The sequence below is a fragment of the Grus americana genome, chromosome 26 (genome assembly GCF_028858705.1).
Source record: "Grus americana isolate bGruAme1 chromosome 26, bGruAme1.mat, whole genome shotgun sequence".
NCBI lineage: Eukaryota > Metazoa > Chordata > Aves > Gruiformes > Gruidae > Grus > Grus americana.
In genome coordinates this window covers 2,559,822-2,578,913 of record NC_072877.1, presented here as the reverse complement: position 1 = coordinate 2,578,913, position 19,092 = coordinate 2,559,822, and the positions used below count along the sequence as shown (strand labels likewise).

General features: G+C 64.6%; 3 protein-coding genes across 6 annotated transcripts; 2 read left to right on the top strand and 1 right to left on the bottom strand.

The window, feature by feature from the left end:
- Window positions 1-431: 431 nt before the first annotated feature.
- On the bottom strand, window positions 432-5,287 carry PHYHIP (phytanoyl-CoA 2-hydroxylase interacting protein). Its single transcript, XM_054804571.1, has 5 exons — window positions 5,000-5,287; window positions 3,325-3,508; window positions 2,377-2,551; window positions 2,052-2,169; window positions 432-1,915 (listed from the first exon to the last, which is right to left on the bottom strand). Exons 2-5 carry the CDS (start codon window positions 3,487-3,489, stop codon window positions 1,381-1,383), a joined length of 993 nt encoding a protein of 330 aa, XP_054660546.1. The 5' UTR covers window positions 3,490-3,508; window positions 5,000-5,287; the 3' UTR covers window positions 432-1,380.
- A 667-nt stretch (window positions 5,288-5,954) lies between these two features.
- POLR3D (RNA polymerase III subunit D) lies at window positions 5,955-9,275 on the top strand. 2 transcript variants are annotated; one of them, XM_054804548.1, is made up of 9 exons: window positions 5,955-6,104; window positions 6,533-6,710; window positions 7,017-7,060; window positions 7,233-7,384; window positions 7,485-7,612; window positions 7,693-7,867; window positions 7,967-8,220; window positions 8,317-8,469; window positions 8,767-9,275. In XM_054804548.1, the coding sequence occupies exons 2-9, from the start codon at window positions 6,546-6,548 to the stop codon at window positions 8,887-8,889; spliced, it is 1,194 nt and encodes a 397-aa protein (XP_054660523.1). In that variant the 5' UTR covers window positions 5,955-6,104; window positions 6,533-6,545; the 3' UTR covers window positions 8,890-9,275. The 2 variants fall into 2 exon arrangements, with proteins under 2 accessions (XP_054660523.1, XP_054660524.1); XM_054804549.1 differs by having other exon boundaries at window positions 7,488-7,612; window positions 8,767-9,269.
- Window positions 9,276-10,204: 929 nt separating this feature from the next.
- On the top strand, window positions 10,205-18,707 carry PIWIL2 (piwi like RNA-mediated gene silencing 2). Of its 3 annotated transcripts, XM_054804777.1 has the most exons (22): window positions 10,205-10,584; window positions 10,662-10,761; window positions 11,158-11,331; window positions 11,430-11,540; window positions 11,851-11,968; window positions 12,112-12,236; window positions 12,345-12,425; window positions 12,785-12,898; window positions 13,119-13,307; window positions 13,443-13,527; window positions 13,674-13,760; window positions 13,888-14,028; window positions 14,125-14,238; window positions 14,615-14,803; window positions 14,948-15,049; window positions 15,155-15,274; window positions 15,490-15,578; window positions 15,913-16,018; window positions 16,720-16,973; window positions 17,096-17,203; window positions 17,683-17,842; window positions 18,007-18,707. In XM_054804777.1, the coding sequence occupies exons 1-21, from the start codon at window positions 10,368-10,370 to the stop codon at window positions 17,837-17,839; spliced, it is 2,781 nt and encodes a 926-aa protein (XP_054660752.1). In that variant the 5' UTR covers window positions 10,205-10,367; the 3' UTR covers window positions 17,840-17,842; window positions 18,007-18,707. The 3 variants fall into 3 exon arrangements, with proteins under 3 accessions (XP_054660752.1, XP_054660753.1, XP_054660751.1); XM_054804778.1 differs by having other exon boundaries at window positions 14,954-15,049; window positions 17,683-18,707; XM_054804776.1 differs by having other exon boundaries at window positions 17,683-18,707.
- The last annotated feature ends 385 nt before the right edge of the window (window positions 18,708-19,092 follow it).

The following is a 19,092-nucleotide window of genomic DNA, read 5'->3' as shown; positions in this document are numbered from 1 at the left end:
ACGGGCCCCCGCGCCCACCTCGTGCTCCCTCGTGCCTCGGCGCCGCGGTCCTGCCGCTCGGGGATGCAGCTTCGTGCTCCCTCCTTCGTCCCGTGTTTTGCTGCTGGTGTCCCCGATGGGGACATCGTTGCGGCGGGATGCTGGGGACACGCAACGGTGTCAGCATGGAAAGCGCACCGGGATGTCCTGCAGTGGGATGTGCCCGGACGGGACGGTGATGGGCACCAGGGCTTTTCATCCAGAAGGGTTTGCAGCCCCGGGGATGGGCGAGGAGGCGCCAAACCCAGGCTTCAGTGGCTGCCCTCGGCATCCCTCCGTGCCACCCCGTGTGCCCCCCCCCCAGCCCTGTCCCTCCCCTCCCCAAGCCGGACCGGGCTCTGGAGCCGCTTTCCCGGGTCTCGGCGGGGGACAGAGGCGCGTGACACGGCCGGTGGCGACCGCACACAGTTTATTGATACACCGCCAGCACAGCACAGGGATGGATGCTCGGGGACGGGGACGGGGGGTTGTTCTCTTCTACCGTTACAGCGTGCATCGGATACACAGAGACGGGGAGCGGGCAGCCCGCGGGGGGGCCAGCACGCAAGCGCCATGCTGCCGACGGCTCATGCGGGGGGGGCGGCGGAGGGAGGGGACGGGGTTGGGGTGGGGGTTCGGCTCTGCTCCCCTGCCCCGGCTCCTCCGGCTGCCTCCTGAGCCTCAGGGCCGGGGCTTCGGGCGGCACAGCGATGGTTAGAGCAGAGAGCGAACACGGCACAGCGCTGCACGACACGGGGGGGACACCGCGGCAGCCCCCACACCACTGCGGACATGCGCACCACGACTGCAGCCCCAAATCAGCACCGGCAGGAGCGGGGGGTCCCTGCCCGAGCACCCCTCCATCCCCGGGAGCAGTTCAAAATGTGTGTGTGGGGGGTGCTTCCAGCCTCTCCGCCGAACCCCCTGGGGGGGCCAGGGAGCCCCGGCCCTGCCAACCAGAGCCGGGGCTCCCCAGGAGCTGCGCTGCCGGTGTGGGGGGGGCAAGCCCTGGGGTAGGGGACCAGGGGGATGCGGAGGACACCGGAGGAGAAATGAGTCCCACAGCGGCTGCATGGCGGAGAGCAGAGCGCGGGGCTCATGCCAGCGAGGATGATGCTGGTCAGCCAGTCCAGGAGATGAAGGCTTCCTCCCTTGGGGCGCAGAGCAGTGCGGGCTCAGCCTCCGTGCTGGGGGAGCATCCCTCCGGCTCCCTCCCCGAGCGGGCAGGGGCACAGGCAACGCCGCTATTTACACTGGCCGGGTCCCCCGCATCCATCCAGGTCCTCCACCCAGCAGCGTCCATGGGAGAAGCCCCCGTAGCAGGCGGCCATCCCCCTCCCCGGCCCTGCCCGCATCCCACCCTTAACGCCCCACGCTGATGTTGCACGTCTTGCAGCTGGGGTCCTTTTTGGCGTTGGCGGTGGAGAGGCTCATCAGCTGGTGCCCGCTGATCTCGCCCAGCACGCCAAGGCTGAGGTCCACCGGCTCGGTGTATATGACCTCCAGGATGCTGTCCTGGGCATGGCGGTACACCAGCTCGCCCTCCTCCACGCAGCACGTCAGGAACTTGTTGGAGGAAATGTCCAGTTGGGGTAGACGCTCCCGGCAGAAGAGGTCCCCCGAGGAACCCTTGGGTGCCAGGACCAGGACGACGTAGTGGTAGGCGGTGTACATGCAGTAGAAGTCCGCGAAGTAGAGGTTGGTGTTGGGGTTGAAGAGACGCTGAGCCGGGATCTGGAAACGGTAACGACCGTAGGGCGAGTCCTGGGGGGGCTGCCCGGTGTTGAATTCGGTGTTGCAGCTGAAGAAGATGCCGTGCAGCATGCCGCTGGTGGGCGAGCCGTGGCTGCCGCTGTTGTCCTTCAGCGACGGTTTCATCACGTTCCCGCAGTGCATCCTGCGTGCGGGGACCGGGGCGAGGAGGAGGAGGAGGAAGGACACGCACACAGACACAGAGGCAGGGTCAGGGGACGCGGCCCCAGCGAGGACCGGGCGGCCCCGGGGGGGCGGGGGGGAAGTGGGGACGACGGTACCTGACGTGCTGAAAATACTCCTTGTGCTGGTTGCGGTAGAAGACGGAGAAGCGCAGCATGCGGCCGGCGATCAGCTCAGCTTTCTCCTGCAGCTGGGCCAGGTGCTCCTTGGCGTAGTCTGGGGACGGGGACGGGGACATCAGGGCGTCTCCATCCCCCCCTGGCAGCCCATCCCTGCCCGCAGCTCCCGTTCCCCACACCTCCTGCCTCCCACTCATCAGCTGCCGCTCCAACCGGCCCGGCTTGTGCAAGCTCACGGCATCGCCCCCGTCCTCCCGGCTCCCGGCCCCGGCAGCGCTGGCTCGGCCGCCCCCGCCGCGCTCACCCCCGGTGCAAAACTCCACCGTCTCGCTCCAGCCGGACACCAGGTACTCGCCGTCGCTTTGCTTCACCGCCGTCTGCACCGCCACGCTGTACTCGGTGCGGGGGCTCAGGAACCAGTGTCCCCGCACAGTCATGGGCAGCGGCACCGCCTTGGCCACCAGCTTGGTGGGGACATCCTGCGCCAAAGGGCGAGGGTCAGGCGGGGCGGCATCCCCCTCCCCACGTCCCTGCCCACCCCTGCCCGATGCCGAGGGGACGCCGCCGGGTACCGCACGCCGCGAAATATCCCCGCCGGTGCAGCATCTGGTGCCTCTGCCGGGGTTTGCCCGGCACTGAGACACCCCCAAAGCAGCGGGCTGCCGTATCTCCTGCTGCCCCCCGCCTCCGGCCCCGACAGCGCTCCCTCCTCCCCGGCTGCCTGTGCTGGCCCCAGCAACCTCCCAGCAAAGCCGGTGCTGGGACAGAGATGAGGGGTCCCCCCCGGGGGTCTTGGGGACCCCCCGCTCCCGGCAGCATCTCGCGGTGTCAATAGGCCACCGAGCAGCAGCGCAGTGCAGAGCCGTTTCTGTGGCAACGGCGGATGCTGAAGTCGGGAGACACAGGGGAAAAAAAAATCCCACCCCCCACCACCACCCCCCTTATTATTGGGGAGGAGAAAAAAAAAATAATGTTAAACATTAAATAGCATCACCCTGGCAACCGCGCTGCTAAAAACGTCCTGAATTAGTGACTCGCATCCAGGGGGAGGGGGAGCGCGAGCGGTTTGCGGCTCCGTTCCCCCATGGGGGGTCGGTCACACCCCGTCCCCATCCTGGTTCCCTCCACCGGCCGTGTCCCCCGGGGGGATTTGGCCCCAAATCAGCGTAGGAGTGGGCTATAACCCTGTTTCCCCCCAAAAAAACCCCTCTCCTCTCCCCGGGCGGGGGGTCCTGCATCCCCCCCGGCTCACCCGATGCTTGAACTTGTTGGAGTTCTTGTTCTCCTTCTTGTTGAGGTCGATGAAGTAGTGGGTGACCCTCTCCAGGTCCCCCTTCTCCATGGCCCAGGAGATGCGGAAAGAATCGCAGGTGATGTTGTTGATCTCGATATTTTTGGGGGTAGAAAGCAGCTCCATGGCCGGAGGGGCTGAGCTCCTGTGGGCAGAGCACGAGTGGGGGGGGGGGGGGGTGCTGAAGCGCGGCGGGGGCGCCCGCTGCCCACGGCGGCAGCTGCCAGGCGGGCGGCTGCCCGCACCAAGGGCCCCGTGGCGGAGCAGATGGCACCGGGGTGGAAAAGCGGCCGGCAGCCAGGAATAGGCAAAGCAGGCAGGAGCAGGCAGCGGGAAGCCGAGAACAAGCCCGTTCGGGAAGCGGCTGCGCGGGGGCCCCGGCCGCTCCCCCGGGATGCCGCGGGGCCCCGGCTCGACGCCAGCGGGTGTTTCAGGGTTTGCTCAACACCGGGTGGGGAAAGAAAAACAAGGGGAGCGGAGGGAGTGCTGGGAGAGGGGAGGGTTGCGCGCAGGTGGCTGGCACCGGAAAAGCTGGATCCGCCTTTGCCCTGGCCCGCGGCCGCCCCGTGCCTCAGTTTCCCCGTGGCTGGGGCTGCGCTCGCCCCCTGCACCCTGGGGAGCCGCTTTCTGGGGTGGGTGTGTGGGGACTTTGCACCCCGGGGAGAGGGCCACACGGGTGCAGGGGATGCTGTCGGGGGCACGGGAGCCAGGGGACACGCCAAGGAGGCGGAGAGGGGGGTGGGTGGGTGGGTGCCCCCAACCCCGCACCCTGGTACAGGAACCCCGGGCTTGTGCGATTCCTGCACGGAGCGGCAGTGCCATGGCGGGCACCCGCGTGAGCCGTGGCACCATGGGGCTGCCGATGCACCCGCCGCCCCCCACACGCCCACGTGCAGGGGCGCACACCCACAGCGACTCGCACACGCCTGCCCACGCCCGGGCTCATCCGTGCGTCCCCCCCTACGCCCCCTCCCCTTCCACGGCATCACAACCACCACCGCTGTGCCGGTGCAAACATCACTCGGCACCCACGGGCACATCCACCCTCCATGTGGGCACCCGTGGGCACGCTTCCACAGCCGCCCACGGCCACGCGTGGTCGTCGTGTGTGTATGCGTGTGTGTCCCCCGTGTGCGCAGAGCCGGGGGTGCCGGCGGGCAGGCGCAGCACACACCGGCAGCCCACGGCAGGGCTCTCGCTTGCCCCCCGCAGCCCTGTGGCGAGCTGCACCGCGCACCCCCAGCCTCCCCCAGCACCGGACCCCCACACACCCCCCGAACCGAGTGTCACCCGACGTGCACACCCACCCCCCCACACACACCCCCCCCCCCTCCCACACACCCCTTTCCCACCCTCGGGCAGAGCAGAAGGTCACCACTTTGGGGACGATATCCCCACTCGTGACCGGTGGTGTCGCGAGAGGCGGGGGGGGGGTGGGGGGTGTTTTTTCTCACCCCGCACCAGGACCTTCGCATCCAGATGGTGATGTCCCATGTCACCGTGTCTCACCACGTCCCCCGTGTCCCCGTGCACCCCCCCCCGTCCCCCAAACAACCCCTTTTGCCCCCGTTAAACCGATTACCGCTCGCCCGAAGGTTGCAGGTTACCGGTAGCACCGTGCCGGTGATGCCCTTACCTGGCCGTACCGGGGGCCGGAGGAAGGGGGGGGGGGTGGTGGTGTCTGCTGCCGGGGTACGGTGGGATGCTGTTAGGTCAAGGCAGAGCAGGCAGGGCAGGCAGGGCAGGCAGCCCCGGTGGGGCAGAAATGAATGGGAAGGGTAAAGGATGCCGGTGAGAACGCGGTACCCGGTAATACCGCGCTGCTGCCTGCGGTTGCTGCGACTGGGATCCTCCCAGCCAGCTCGGAAATAGCAAACACCCTCCAGAGGAGGGAGAAAAAAAAATTTAAAAAAAAAAAAAAGGGGGGGGAAAAAATATAATAATATCTAAGCAGCTTGAAGAGGGGAGGGGGGGAGAAAACAGCCTTGTTCTGCCAATCGGGTGGCGGGTTGTGGACGGCGTCAGGTGATGGAGGCAGCGCGGCTCCTGCCTGCTGCTGCCTGCGAGGAGAGAGGGTGGCTGTGGGTGCAGTTTGTGGGTGGGGTGGTGGGCAGCTCGTGCCTCAGCGCCCCAGTTTTTTGGAGGGGGGTGGGGGTGTCCCGGTTGCGCCGGGGGCGGGTGCACTGGCTGCGGGGAGATGCTGGCACCCACGCGGGACCCCCGTGGGAAACGTGGGTGCAAACCCAAGGTGGGGGGGGGGGGCTTGCTGTTTTGCGACTGGTGATGGGAGAGCATCCTTGTTTTGCGAGGGCAAGTACCAAAAAAAAAAACCTCATTGCCCCCCCGGCCCCCGAGTGCGTGGGGTGCCCACGTATGCTCCCCCCCTGTGCGGCTGCAGCCTGACTGGGTGTCCCCCACCACCACCCCGGGCTGCAGGGGACTCTAGGGGGGTGGCTGCAGCCTAGACAGCCTGGGGGGATTCAAATGAAGGGGTGACTGGTGTCCCCCCCCCCTTGCACCGCCCACTGTTCCCAGTACCAAGAACCGGGCACTGCCCGCCACAAAGATGGCGCCACCACCTTCCACATGGGGCCGGGCAGTGCCAAACACAAAGATGGCGGCTCATTGGCGGACCCCGAGTACCCTTAATAAAGATGGCGGCAGCGGCGTCTTTCCGGGAAAGTTAGGTCGCGCTGTCCGCATGCGCAGTGAGGCTGCGAGCTGGTGTTTGCCCGGGCAGGGTAAGGGGCGGCGTGGCGGTGGCGTGGCGTGGGGACACGGGGGGGCGGATGCGAGTGGGTCCTCGGGGGGGGGGGGGTGCACGACGGGGGGGCTGAGCACTCTGGGGTGGGGGGTACGAATAGGCCCTCTTTGGGACTGTGCGTGGGACTGATCTCCCTGGGGAGGGGGGTGCAGGTGGGTCCGGGGGTGCGTGGCGGGGGCTGAGTCCCCTGGGGAACGGGGTGCGAGTGGGTCCTGGGGGTGCATGGGGGTGGGCAGAGCCTCCTGGGGAGAGGGGTGCGAGTGGGCCCTGTTTGGGAGTGCAGGGGGAGCTGAGCCCCCCGGGGAGAGGTGTGAATGAGCCCAGTTTGGGGGTGCGGGGGGGGGGTGTGAGCCCCCCCGTGCAGAGCCGGGCGTCCCTGACTGTCCCCCACCCCACCCCACGCAGGGCCAGGCCGAGGATGGCGGAGGGGGGCTCGGGCGACACCAGCTCGCCGGGCAGCCTGCGGCCGGGGCTCCCCGGGGCACGGGGGCTGCTCGGAAGGCGCCCCGCCGCCCCCCCCCTCAGCCCCGGGCGCCTGCCCTCCATCCGCTCCCGAGACCTCACCCTGGGAGGCGTGAAAAAGGTGAGTACCCCGGGGGACACACACACACGTGACACACAACTCCCCAAAACCAACCTTTGTGGGGTGACCCCGTGTCCTGCCCCACCGCTTGGGGTATGGGTGCCTGGGGACCCCCAGAGTGCCGGTGGGGTGTGAAGGGGGGGGCCCAGGAGCAGCAGCCTGGGGGGTTCTGGGGTGCGAGGGGGGAGCTGGTCCGTGTGGGGCGCAGCCAGGTCCCCAGCCGCCCCCTCCAGCCCCGCAGCCGGTTTGGTTTCGGTTGCTTATCTCGGCTCGTGCAGTGACTTGTCCCTCTGCTCTCGTTTGCAGAAAACCTTCACCCCCAACATAATTAGCAGGAAGATTAAGGAAGAGTAAGTGGCCTCATAAGCGTTTCTGTGGGGTGCGGAGGCGGTTTTGCCGGCGGGTACCTGCACGGCGGGGTCTCGGTGGGCAAAACATGCCCCGAGAGGGGAACCTGCTGCCGGGGGCGGGGGGGGGTGGCAGGGGACCGGGGGGGTGACAGGCCACCTCCCCACTCCCCAGGCCCAGGGAGGATGTCTCCGTCAAGAAGGAGAAGAAGGAGCGGGACCGGGACCGGCAGCGCGATGGGCACGGCCGGGGCCGGGGCAGGCCTGAGGTTATCCAGTCCCACTCCATCTTCGAGCAGGGCCCTGCTGAAATGATGAAGAAGAAAGGTAACGAGAGCTGCCCCCCCACACACACCCCTTCCTGGGGGGTTCTCAGGGACATCCTGCCCGACTCGGGGCTCACCCCGGGGCCGCTCCCCTCTCCCAGCAGGCTCCTGGGACAAGACGGTGGACATGTCCGACTTCGGTCCTTCCCACATCATCAACATCAAGAAGGAGAAGAGGGAGACGGACGAGGAGACGAAGCAGATCCTGCGGATGCTGCAGAAGGACGACGTGAGTGGGACCTGGGGACGGGGGTGGCTCTGGTACCACCGGGCTGACACTGAGTGTGTCCCCCCCCTCCATCCCCGCAGTTCCTCGATGACCCGGGACTGAAGAACGACATCCGTAACAAGCCGGTGCAGCTGCCGCTGGCCCACTCGGGCTGGCTCTTCAAGGAGGAGGCGTCAGCGGAGCAGGAGGACGCCCAGCCCTGGCTGCACGGCCCCAAGGAGGAGAAGATGGAGCTGGACCCACCGGCGGTGAAAGGTGCGCTGGGGTGGGGGGTAACCCGGTGGGCAGGGGCTGGGTGGGGGGGGGTTTCTTCCTTCCCCGTGCCCACCCGCCGCCTCTCACCCCCGGCGCCAGTGAAAGAAGAACCGTGCGATGAGGACCCCCCACCCAAACCGACGCAAACCAAAGGCCCCCCCGGTTTCCCCCGAGATGTCTCGGTGTCCGAGCTGCTGCAGCGGCTGAGCCTGTCGAGCGAGGAGGAGCTGCTGTTCCTGCAGCTGCCCGACACGCTGCCCGGCCAGCCGCCCACCCAGGACACCAAACCCATCAAGACGGAGCTGCAAAACGAGGAAGGGCAAGTGGTGGTGGTGAAGCAGGAAAAGAGCCAGGTAGGGGCTTGGGGAGAGGCGGGGGGGGGGAGGCAGCAGGGTGGGATGGGGGTCAGCATGGTGATGTGTGTGTCCCCCCCGCCGTGTCCCTCGCAGGAGGTGAGGCAAGCAGAGAATACCTGCACCCTGGCCGACCTCCCCGAGGGGCAGGTGGGGAAACTGCTCATCCGCAAATCGGGGAAGGTGCAGCTGGTGCTGGGCAAGGTGACCCTGGACGTGACCATGGGGACCCCCTGCTCCTTTCTGCAGGTACGGGGGCTGCGGTGGGGGGGGGGGGGAGCTGGGGCCCTGATCTGTGGGGTTGCACCCCAAAATAACCCCTTGGGGGTCCCGGGGGCCGTGGAGGAGGAGCAGGATGGTGCTGGCCCTTAGGTGACGGGGCCGGCAGCCCGTCCCTGTGGCAACGGGGGGGAAGGATCCTGCTCCCCTCCCCGGGGTGGGGGTAGTAGGGGGGCACATCTCCAGGCTCAGCCCCTTCTCCCACCATGGCTGAAGGGTTTCCCGTGGGAGTGGGCTGCTCACGGGCGTTTCTCCCCACTGTAAAAGGAGCTGGTGTCCGTCGGCATCGGGGACAACCGGACGGGTGAGATGATCGTCCTGGGCCACGTGAAGCACAAGCTGGTGTGTTCCCCGGACTTCGAGGCTCTGCTGGAGCAACGGCACCGGTAGCCCGGGGGGAGCTGGGGGTACCCAGCCCCATGCCCACAGCCCGTGGGGACGGTCCCTGCGCAGCTCGGGGACCCTGCAGCGCTCAGCCCCTCCAGCCTTGCCTTGGGGACACGTGGAGGTGTCTTCTGCAGGTGTGGGCGCAGGACCAGCTCCTACCTCCTTCACGGCACTGCGGGGCGGCAGCACTGGGGCTGGGGGCTCCGGCTCTGTCCCCCAGACCTGCTGCCAGCCCTGTGCAGAGCAGGCAGGGTCCGTGGCTGCCTACATTTTCTAGAGGTGTGGGACTGCGGTGTCGTGTCCCCCCCCAGCTCTCCAGCAGCCATGCGCGCAGGGGAGAGCAGGACACGTGCCTGGGGGGAGAAATGTGGAATAAAACCCTCTTTTTTTTTTCCCCCCCCACGTTGGGCTGCTCTGTCTCGTCCTGTCTCCCCGTTCTCCCCCGCGGTGCCACTGCCCCGTGCCCCCTGCCCCACCGGTTGCCACCAGCCTGGCAAGCCCCGTCCCGTGGCCCTGGTGTGCCATGCTCAGCGTGGGGCTGCGTCCTTGGCTGCGTACTCACCCACTGCTCCCTCGGGGGGGCTACAACAGGCAGAACCGTCACCTCTGTGGCCTCTAGGGCTGTGCTGGGGGGCTGAGCACCCCGGGGGGCTGGGCAGGGGCAGGCAGCTGGGAGCAGGTCCCTGCTGTGGCCTGAGGAAGCAGCGTGGAGGTGGCAGGGTGCGGGGGGGGACGGACCACTCTGTCCAGGAGACACCCCCCCCCCCATCTGACACTCCCCCCATCAAGGGGACCACCCCCATCTGATGCTCCCCCCCCTGCATCCAGGGGACCCCTCCCCACCTGACCCCCCCCTCATCCAGGGGACCCCCCCCGTCCAGGGGACCCCCCTCACCTGACACCCCCCCTCATCCAGGGGACCCCCCCATCTGACACCCCCCCACATCCAGGGGACCCCTCCCCATCTGACACCCCCCCCCCGTCCAGGGGACCCCCCTCACCTGACACCCCCCCTCATCCAGGGGACCCCCCCTCATCTGACCCCCCCCCATCCAGGGGACCCCCCTCATCTGACACCCCCCCCCGTCCAGGGGACCCCCCTCACCAGACACCCCCCCTCATCCAGGGGACCCCCCCATCTGACACCCCCCCCGTCCAGGGGACCCCCCTCACCTGACACCCCCCCTCATCCAGGGGACCCCCCCATCTGACACCCCCCCTCATCCAGGGGACCCCTCCCCACCTGACACCCCCCCCCGTCCAGGGGACCCCCCTCATCTGACCCCCCCCGTCCAGGCCCCGCCCCCTCCCGGCGCTGTCCGCGGTGCTGAAGCCCCCCCCGCACGGGGTATCTCGGCGAGGGGCGTGGCCGGCGTGCTACCCAATAAGGAATGAGACGGCGGGTGGGCGGAGCCGCGCCTGCGCAGTGAGGCCTTAGCGGCGTGCTCAGCGCGGCGGGCGGCCGCTTCGACGGGGCGGTCATGGAGCCCCCTCCCCGGCCCTTCCGCCTGCCCGGCCCCGGCCCGGCCCCCGCTCCCCCGGGCAGGCTCCGGGGGCTCCCGGGTCGTGCCCAGCGCCTGCCCCAGCCCGGCCCGCCAGAGCCCCGGCCCTCCCTAGCGCCGCTTTCCACCCTGCTGTGCGGCCTGGGCCTCGGCGAGCGGCCCTGCCCCTCTCTGGAGGCGGGAGACTGGCCCCTCGGTAGGTGGTTGGGCCCGGGGTGGGGGGGGGCTCGGCCTGCTCCCTGCATCGCCCACCGTGCCCTCTCCTTCCCACAGGCCGAGGTACCACCAGTGCGGTGGAGGCTCTGGCATGGCCCGGCCCGGCGGTGGAGGACGACGAGGAGGGGGCGTTGGCAGCATTCCCCACGCGTGGGCGGTGAGTGGCCCCCCCCCCCCCCCCCAGCCTTGGCCCTGCGCCCTTCTGATGGTTTCATCGCCAGCGCTGGAGGTGGGGGGGCCGCGGGACTCTCAGCAAGCAACGCCACCGGTGTGACCGAGCTGGTGCCTGTGCCGCCTCCTGCTCCGTGCCCTTGGCACAGCGGTGCCATGGCCGGCTCGGTGGCTTGTCACCAAAACTCGGTGTTTTGAGCATCTTTGGGCAGGAACACCCGCCGTGTGTGGGGTGGGAGTCACCTGGCCGCCGGACGGGAGGGTTGTGTCAGGGGTCGGTGCGGTGGTGGTGGGGATGCTCTTGTTGGGGGTCTGCAGCCAGGATGCTGCCGACGTGTCCCCAGCGTGCTGGGGCTCACCTCTGCCCATGCCGGGGATGCAGGATCCTGTGGCGAGGCAGAGGGGATGTGTTGCCTGGCCCCCCCGGGAGAGATGCTGCCGTGCTGTCCCACGGGAAGCCCCACGCTGCTGCTGCGCGCACCCTGCGCCCACCGGGACCCCAGCCCTCCCTGCCGCCTGCACCCACCCCAGGGACCCCCCCGGCTGTTGGCAGACCGTAAGTGACGTGTCGGCGAGCCCAGGCCCCATGTTTTGCGATCAGAATGCCGGCTGGGGTCGCGGCTGGCCACCCTGCCTCTGTTGTGTCTCTCCTAGGGCACTGGGGACGAAGCCGGCGGCAAAGGGAACCACCTTAGCCGTGGGACTGAACTCGGTTAAAATCCACTGCCAGAACGAAGCCGTCTACCAGTACCATGTTACCTTCAGGTATCAGCGTGGGCATGGGGGGCCAGGCTCCCCCACAGCCCCTCGAAGGGTGGGTGCCCCTGGGCAGAGCCCTCTGTCTGTCTCCCTCCCTCCCTCCCTCTGTCCCGGTAGCCACTAGATGGAGCGGCCGGCACGGCCACGGCACCGGCGGGCAGAGCCGCCACAGGGTAGTGCAGCCGATGAGCTCCGGCTTTTCCCCCTCTTTGAGTTTTTGGGGCCCTGAGCGGGGTCTCGCTGGGGGGGCCAGAGGAGGGTTAAAGGACTGAGGACTTGCCAGCCGCAGCAGGCGATGCATCCCCATGTCCGGCAGCCCCGAGGTGGAGTGCAGGAGTGTGCGTTTTGCCATGCTGAAGGAGCACCGGGCGGTGACGGGCGACGTGACTGCGTTCGATGGCTCCATCCTCTACCTGCCCATCCTGCTCCCCCAGGTAAGGGCCGATGTGATCCGCACCAGGGTGAAGTTGTTCTAGCCGATTTGGGGGTGCGGGGATGCTCCCTGGGGTCTCCAGTCAACACACTGGGTAGGGGAGCACCTCTCCCGCCCCAGCTAACGCGCCGTCTTGCCCCGCAGCCGGTCAGTCTGAAGGCTCAGAGGAGGAGCGACGGGGAGGAGATTGCCATCACCATCCAGATAACCAAAGTCCTCGAGCCCAGCTCGGATCTCTGCATCCCCTTTTACAACGTGGTTTTCCGGAGGTGAGGGATGGCAGAGACCTTCCCCAAACTCTGGGGAGGAAACCCTCCTCCTCCTCTTCCTCCTCCATCTGAGCCTGAGCTCATCCTGCTTTTATTTTTCTTTCCTAGGGTGATGAGAATCTTAGATATGAAGCTTGTTGGGAGAAATTTCTTTGAACCTGCCCAGGCCTCCATACTACAGCATTACAGGTGGGTGCTGGACTCGGTTTCCGCCTGCTGCTGCCCAGGCACGTGAGCACGAGACGGGGATGTCCCTGTCCCCCGCCCCCCCGGCAGTAGTGCAAGGCTGGAAATTTGGAAGCCTTTGCCAGGTCAGCTCTCTCAGCCAGCTCTGGTTAGCCTGACCTCAGAGCGCCTGTTTTCTGCAGTGCAATTCAGGGGTTATTAGCTGAAAGCTGGCAGCCAGCTGGGAAATAAATCCCCGTGTGTTTTGAGCGTTCCTTGGCAAGCGGGACGACTGCCCGGCTCCTCTGGCAGCGCCGTGCAGGCGGCTTTGGTTTTAACCTGGGCACCGTTGGGCATCTTTCCCCTCCCCGTGCTGGACACAGGCTTCAGATTTGGCCGGGATACTCCGTCAGCATCCGGAAGAAGGACGGTGGCCTCTTCCTCTTGGTCGACGCCATCCACAAAGTCATCCGCAGCGATTCTGTCCTGAATTTCATGTAAGAGAAGGGGAAAAGCCTGGAGGAGCCCCGTGGCAGGGCTTTAGGGACGAGGGTGGGTTTCCAGCAGTTGCGTGGTTGTGGCTGGCTCTTGGTGAGGGCCGTGATGGCCGGCCCCACAGCCACCGGTGCTGTTTGGCAAAAAGAATTTTATTTTTGGGGTGGCACGGGCAGGGAGCATCACCGTGAGCTTCTCCTCCTCCCTCTCTCCCCGCCGCAGGCATACCATCTACAAGCAAAGCCTCAGCAGCTTCCAGGACGAGTGCACCAAGCAGCTGGTGGGCAACGTGGTCATCACCCGCTACAACAACCGCACCTACCGCATCGACGACATCGACTGGAACAAGACCCCGAGGGACAGTTTCACCCTGGCCAGCGGTGAGGAGATCACCTTTGTAGACTACTACAGGTAGGGACCTGCTGGAGCATCCCTTGGGATGAGCATCCGTCCGTGGGGAAGGGCTTGATGCCTGGCTGTGACCCGAGGTGGGTGAGCAGGAGCAGGAACACCTCCCCTGATGCCGTCTCCCTGCTGTTTTTCCAGCAAAGCCTATGGGATCACCATCAGGGAGCTGGACCAGCCGTTGCTCATCCACCGGCCCAGGGAAAAACAGATGCCTGACGGGAAGGTGAGCCAGGCACAGAGACCTGGGGAAGGGAAATTGAGACCCACGGTCTTTTCTCAGCTCCTCTGGCCCCTGTCCTGCCCATAGGTGGGAGGGCAGGGGCTTGCAGCCCCCTCGGGAGCTGACAGTGCCTATCCCCCTCCCTGCAGCGTCGGCTGGACATGGTGCTGCTCGTGCCGGAGCTCACCTTCATGACAGGGGTCCCCGAGATAAAGAAGGACAGTCGAATGGTGAAGGTCAGAGCACATTTGTATCTGATGGTCCCTGCTCACCTGAGCTGGTGTTGCCCAGTTTGCAGAGCTGAGCTCCCCGTCACACCCGGGGGTTCCCCAACCCACCTCCTCCCATGCCCACCCGCCGCAGGACGTGATGCGGGAGATGCTGCAGAGCCCCAGGCAGCACTACGAGCGTCTCACCAGCCTCCTGCGCAGGATCAAGGACAGCCCGGAGGCCTCGGAGGAGCTGATGCGCTGGGGGCTCAGCCTGGACCGGGATATCCACAGGGTAAGGGCTGCGGGGGGGAGCCAGGCTCCGAGCTCCCTCCCTGGGAACGGAGGCGATGGCGGTGCTGGAGCTGCCGTGGGTTTCTGCTCCGTTTAGACCCAGGGCCGAGTCCTGCCCATGGAGAGGATCAACCTGCGGCACAGCTCCTTCATCCCCGCCGAGGACCTGAGCTGGAACAAGGAGGTCACGCGAGAAGCCTCCATCTCGACGGTGAGCCCCTGGCTTGGCCCTTGCAACAACATCCCCTTGTTTGAAAACTGGGATGGGTTTTCTTAGTGCTGGCATCCCATCTGTCCCACTCCTGTCTGAGCTTGTTCGAGCTGAAACACTTCCCTTATTTATATTGGCTTTACGCTTTGGCCTGTTTTTCCTAAGGAGGTTAGAGGTACGTGGCTGCAGCAGCTGCTTTCCCACCTCCTCTTGGAGTGGCCGAAAGCTTTCAGACTGCAAGAATCGGATGTTGTCGTGTGCTGGTTCCTCTTGGGCCGCTTTCCATCTCCCAGATTTCCCTTTGCTGCAGGGCTGGGAGCTGCACGATTCGGCAGCCGCGGCCCCAAGGCATGGGCTGTCCTTGTCTCCCTCCTAGATCGCCATGAATTACTGGCTGCTGGTTTACCCGAAGCGCCTGCAGGACCTGGCGAAGGATCTGGTGGCCGCCATGGAGAGCGTCTGCGGCCCCATCGGCATGCACGTCAGCCGGCCCGCCGTGGTGGAGCTGAAGGACGACCGCATCGAGACCTACGCCAAGAGCATCCGAAGCGTTTTGGGGAGCGAGGTGAGGGGGGGACTCGGGGGAACAGCGCGGGTTAGCGCAAGGTTAATGTGTCTGCCGGGGAGGGCTGTGCAGCCCGTGGGTCTTATCGGATCCCCGTGCACCCGATGCTCGTGCATCGCCCTCCCATGCTGCGCTTCCCCGCAGGACAAGGTGCAGCTGCTCCTGTGCATAATCTCCACCAGCCGGGAGGATTTGTACGGGGCCATCAAGAAACTCTGCTGCGTGCAGTCCCCGGTGCCCTCCCAGGTAAGCGAGGGGCTCGGCGGAAGGGGACCACCGGCACGGGGAAGCTGTGGGCATCTCCAGCCTTGTTTTTTCCTGGTTTTTTGGGTTTTTTTTTTCCTCCCACAGGTCATCAACGCGCAGTCCCTCACGGGGCAATTGGGCAAGATGAGGAGCGTGGTCCAGAAGGTCCTGCTGCAGATGAACTGCAAGCTGGGCGGCGAGCTCTGGGGGGTCGACATCCCCCTGGTAAGGCGGGCGAGACGTGTGTGCAATGAGTTTACAAGCTCCAGGGTATAAATTATTGTGGTCACGGGCTTCCCTCTGGGGAACCACCTGCAGAATTAGGGTTGGCGTCTCCGTTTTGTGCGTGCAACGTCCCTCGCAGCTGGAGGGATCCAGGCAGGGCAGCCTGGAGGTGTCTGACTTATCCCTAACTGCCCCCCGCCTCTTCTTCCCCCTAGAAACAGCTGATGGTCATCGGCATGGACGTCTACCACTGCCGCAGCAAAGGGATGCGCTCCGTCACCGGCTTTGTGGCCAGCATGAATCAGTACGCGGTACCCCAGCAGGGGAAAAACATTTTCCTGGGGATGCGGGGGGGCTTCCACACCAGCATCGCCGCTGCCTCCCCTTTGCCAGGAAAAGGGCAAAGCTGCTGATGGCTTCCCCGACTGCTGTGCTCAGCAAGGTCCCCCGCCAGCGTGTTTATGTTGGGCGCTGCCGGCGCAGGCAGCGGCAGCCTTTGGTGTGCCCTCAGCGCCGTATCGCTGGGAAAGGTGCCGCAAGCGCCGAGCCAGGGTCGGTTTTGGTTGCACAACGGTTCGGTGGACTTTGGCTGGCGAAGGGGGTGCCTGATGCTCGTCCTCCCCCTCCTCTGTCCCCAGTGTCCTCACCAAGTGGTACTCCAGGGTGGTCTTCCAGATGCCCCACCAGGAGATCGCCGACAGCCTGCGGCTCTGCCTGGCTGATGCCCTCCAGCACTTCCACGAGGTGAGACCAAACCCCCAGCCTGGCGCTATCAAAAAAAGCCCTCCCGTGGTTTAACATCCCCTCAAAACAAGGGGAAAAACACCCCAAACCTGTCGGCCTGAGTGCGTGCAAGCGAGCAAACGTCCTCAGCAGCCTTTGGACTGGATGCGGCGCCCGGGGAGGCTCACCCTTATCTGGGGAACGTGCGAACCTGCCTCGAGGATTAGTTTGCACTGGGGGAAGTGCCATGTTACACCTCTGCTCGTATCAGCATCGAAATGCTGAGCCCTGTCCTCTTGTCCCATGTCCCCAGTGTGAGAAAAGCAGCGTGTGATGGGGTGGGGGCCAGGATTTTCCCATCCCTCTGCGGGTGCTGCAGAAGCACCCTTGAAAACTGGAAGTTTGCTGGTCACCGAACACTTGCCTGTGGGCAGGATTAGTGCAAACGTTGCTTCTCTCTGCCCTGCCAGCCCCTCTGAAACCTGTTTTGAAATGCATTTGTTGAGGCCGAGTATAGCAGGGGCTTCACGCACGGCTTGAATTCACAACCTGCCTTAAATCTGTCCTTGCAATGACACCGCTGACTTGTCAGCCCTGGAGATTTGGTAGGCAGCTAGTGCCCAGCTTCTTGCCAGAGCGTGCATCTCCCCCTGCCAGCCAGTCCTGGGCATAGGGGAGGGGGAAAAAAAACCCAGCGACCTCTTCCATTTCTGCTTCCCCAGATGAACCACTGCTTGCCCAAGAAGATAGTCGTGTACAGGGACGGCGTGTCGGACAGCCAGCTCGACACCGTGCTCAAGTATGAGATCCCGCAGATGCAGAAGTGCTTCGACACCTTTGAGAACTACCAGCCCAGCATGGTGGTCATAGTGGTGCAGAAACAAATCAGCACCAACTTTTACACCCTGACGGCGGAGCAATTTGTGTCCCCTCCTCCGGGGACGGTCATCGACCACACGGTCACCAGCTCGGACTGGTGAGTGGCAACGATGCCAGTTGCTTTTGGGAGAGCTACGTGGGGTGCCAAAAAACTTTATGTGCAAAAAAAAAAAAACCAAACCCCAAAACAAACCCATCTTGCCCTTCTCTCCTCCTCAGGCAGGATTTCTTTTTGTTGGCCCATCGCTCTCGCCAGGGCTGCAGCATCCCCACGCGCTACGTCTGCGTGCTGAACACGGCCAACCTCAGCTGCGAGCACCTGCAGAGGTAAGGGCAGGATTTCTGCAGCCCCCCCCACATCCTGCAGCGTGAGGAACCACGTCTGACCCCCTCCAAATCTGGGGGTTTTTGTAAAACCAGTCCCCTGGAGCTGGTGGGGAGGGACTTGACAGTGGATGAAGGAGAGGAGGCAGATGGCATCCGTCTTGCCTCCTTTCTGGGTGAGAGTGAATTGCAAATGCGATAAAGGAAAATCTGTGTCGCCCAGACCTCGCAGGAGAGCTGCTGCGGGTTCAGACAGTACCTGGGTAATTGATATAATCAGCCACTATCAGTGCCCAGGCAGAGCCTGGCCTTCAACTCCTCCAGTTCGGAAGAAAACACTCCTGTGAGCAGATTTAGCCTTGCAGCTCGCCGCTGGTGGAGCCAGCGCTGCCTTAGGGAGCAGGATCCGGCCCCGAAGCATTGATCCTGCCAGCGCCGGGATGCCAGGGAGCACTAACGCCCTCTCCTCTCCCTGTCCCCAGGTTGACTTTCAAGCTGTGTCACCTGTACTGGAACTGGCCGGGCACCGTCCGGGTCCCTGCCCCGTGTAAATACGCGCACAAGCTGGCTTTCCTCTCGGGGCAGGTCCTGCACCACGAGCCCAGCGCCCAGCTCTGCGACAAGCTCTTCTTCCTATAGCCGGTGCGCTGGCAACGGGGGGGGGGGAATGGGCTCGCTTTGGGGTTTGGCTTCCCCGGCTGCTGCTGTTAAGTCTCCTACAAGAGAGACTTTCTTTCCTTAAGTATGGGGTTTTTATTTGGAAATGTATTTCTGCTTTAGATTCGTTGTTGTTGTTGTTTTATAAGGATGCTCAGAAGCGCTCCGGCACGGCGGCGGTGCCCCAGAGCCGTGGGCTCCTGGGATTCATCTCCACGGGAACAAACCCGGAGTAAAACCCCGCTGCTGTGGGGCTACCAGCCTCTGCCCACTGGGTTCCCAGTCCTCCCAGCAAAGGGGTTTGAGGAAATGAGCCCCAAAGGCGACGCTGCTCCAGCGGCGCAGGCTGCAGCTCCTCCCTGCCGTCCCCCTGCCCCGTGCAGGTGCTGGATGCAAAACCCAAAGATTTCTAGTGTTTTTTTTTTTTTTTTCCCCCAATCTCTTGCGTTGCCATCGAGACAGCTGCCAGTTTAAAATTTTACTTTTGCTTTTTTGAGTTTGTGTTTAACAAACCCAGTTCCAGTTTGGCTGCTTATCACGTCCTTAAAAAGTCACTGGTTTTCCAAGGAGAAGTCTTTATTTATTTTATTCTGTCAGGCTGGTAGGAGAACATAGGCGATAGCCCAAGGGAAAAACGTGTGTTTGAGTTTTTTGGCTATTTCAGGTGTTTCTTTGCCATGGTCAAGAGATGTTTGAGACCTTTGAATTTGAAGCTGTTGGGGTCTGCGGGGGGGCTGCAGTAACATCCCCCAAATCACCTGAATTTTGTCTTGGCGTGCCCCCAACCCGCCTCTCGTGCAAGCAGCAGCAGGGATGGGGGTATGGCAGGAGCCTCCCCCTGCCCTCCCAGCCTCTGCCTGCCCTTTTTATGCTAAAAAAAAAAAAAAAAAAAAAAAAGTTGGAAAATATTTTAATTTTTTTTTTTCTGTAACTGTAGTTTTCAGTTAACTTCAATAAAAGTGTTGCTGGCAGCTGCTCCCTCTCGGTGTGAGCTGGGTGACGGCAGGCGCAGGGGCTGGGTGCTGTGGGGATGTCCTGACCCCTCACTCCTCTGTCCTGGGGGGTCCCGGGATGGAGGGGACAGGCAGGGGGACACAGCAGCTGCTGCCCGTCGGACGAGGCGCAGGCAGCGAGCCTGGCAGGCAGGAGCGGAGCCCATCACCCCGTCCCCTGGGTTAATCATTCACCATCACCCCTCGCCGATAGCAGGTTTTTATCCCCTTTTTATTTGCCGG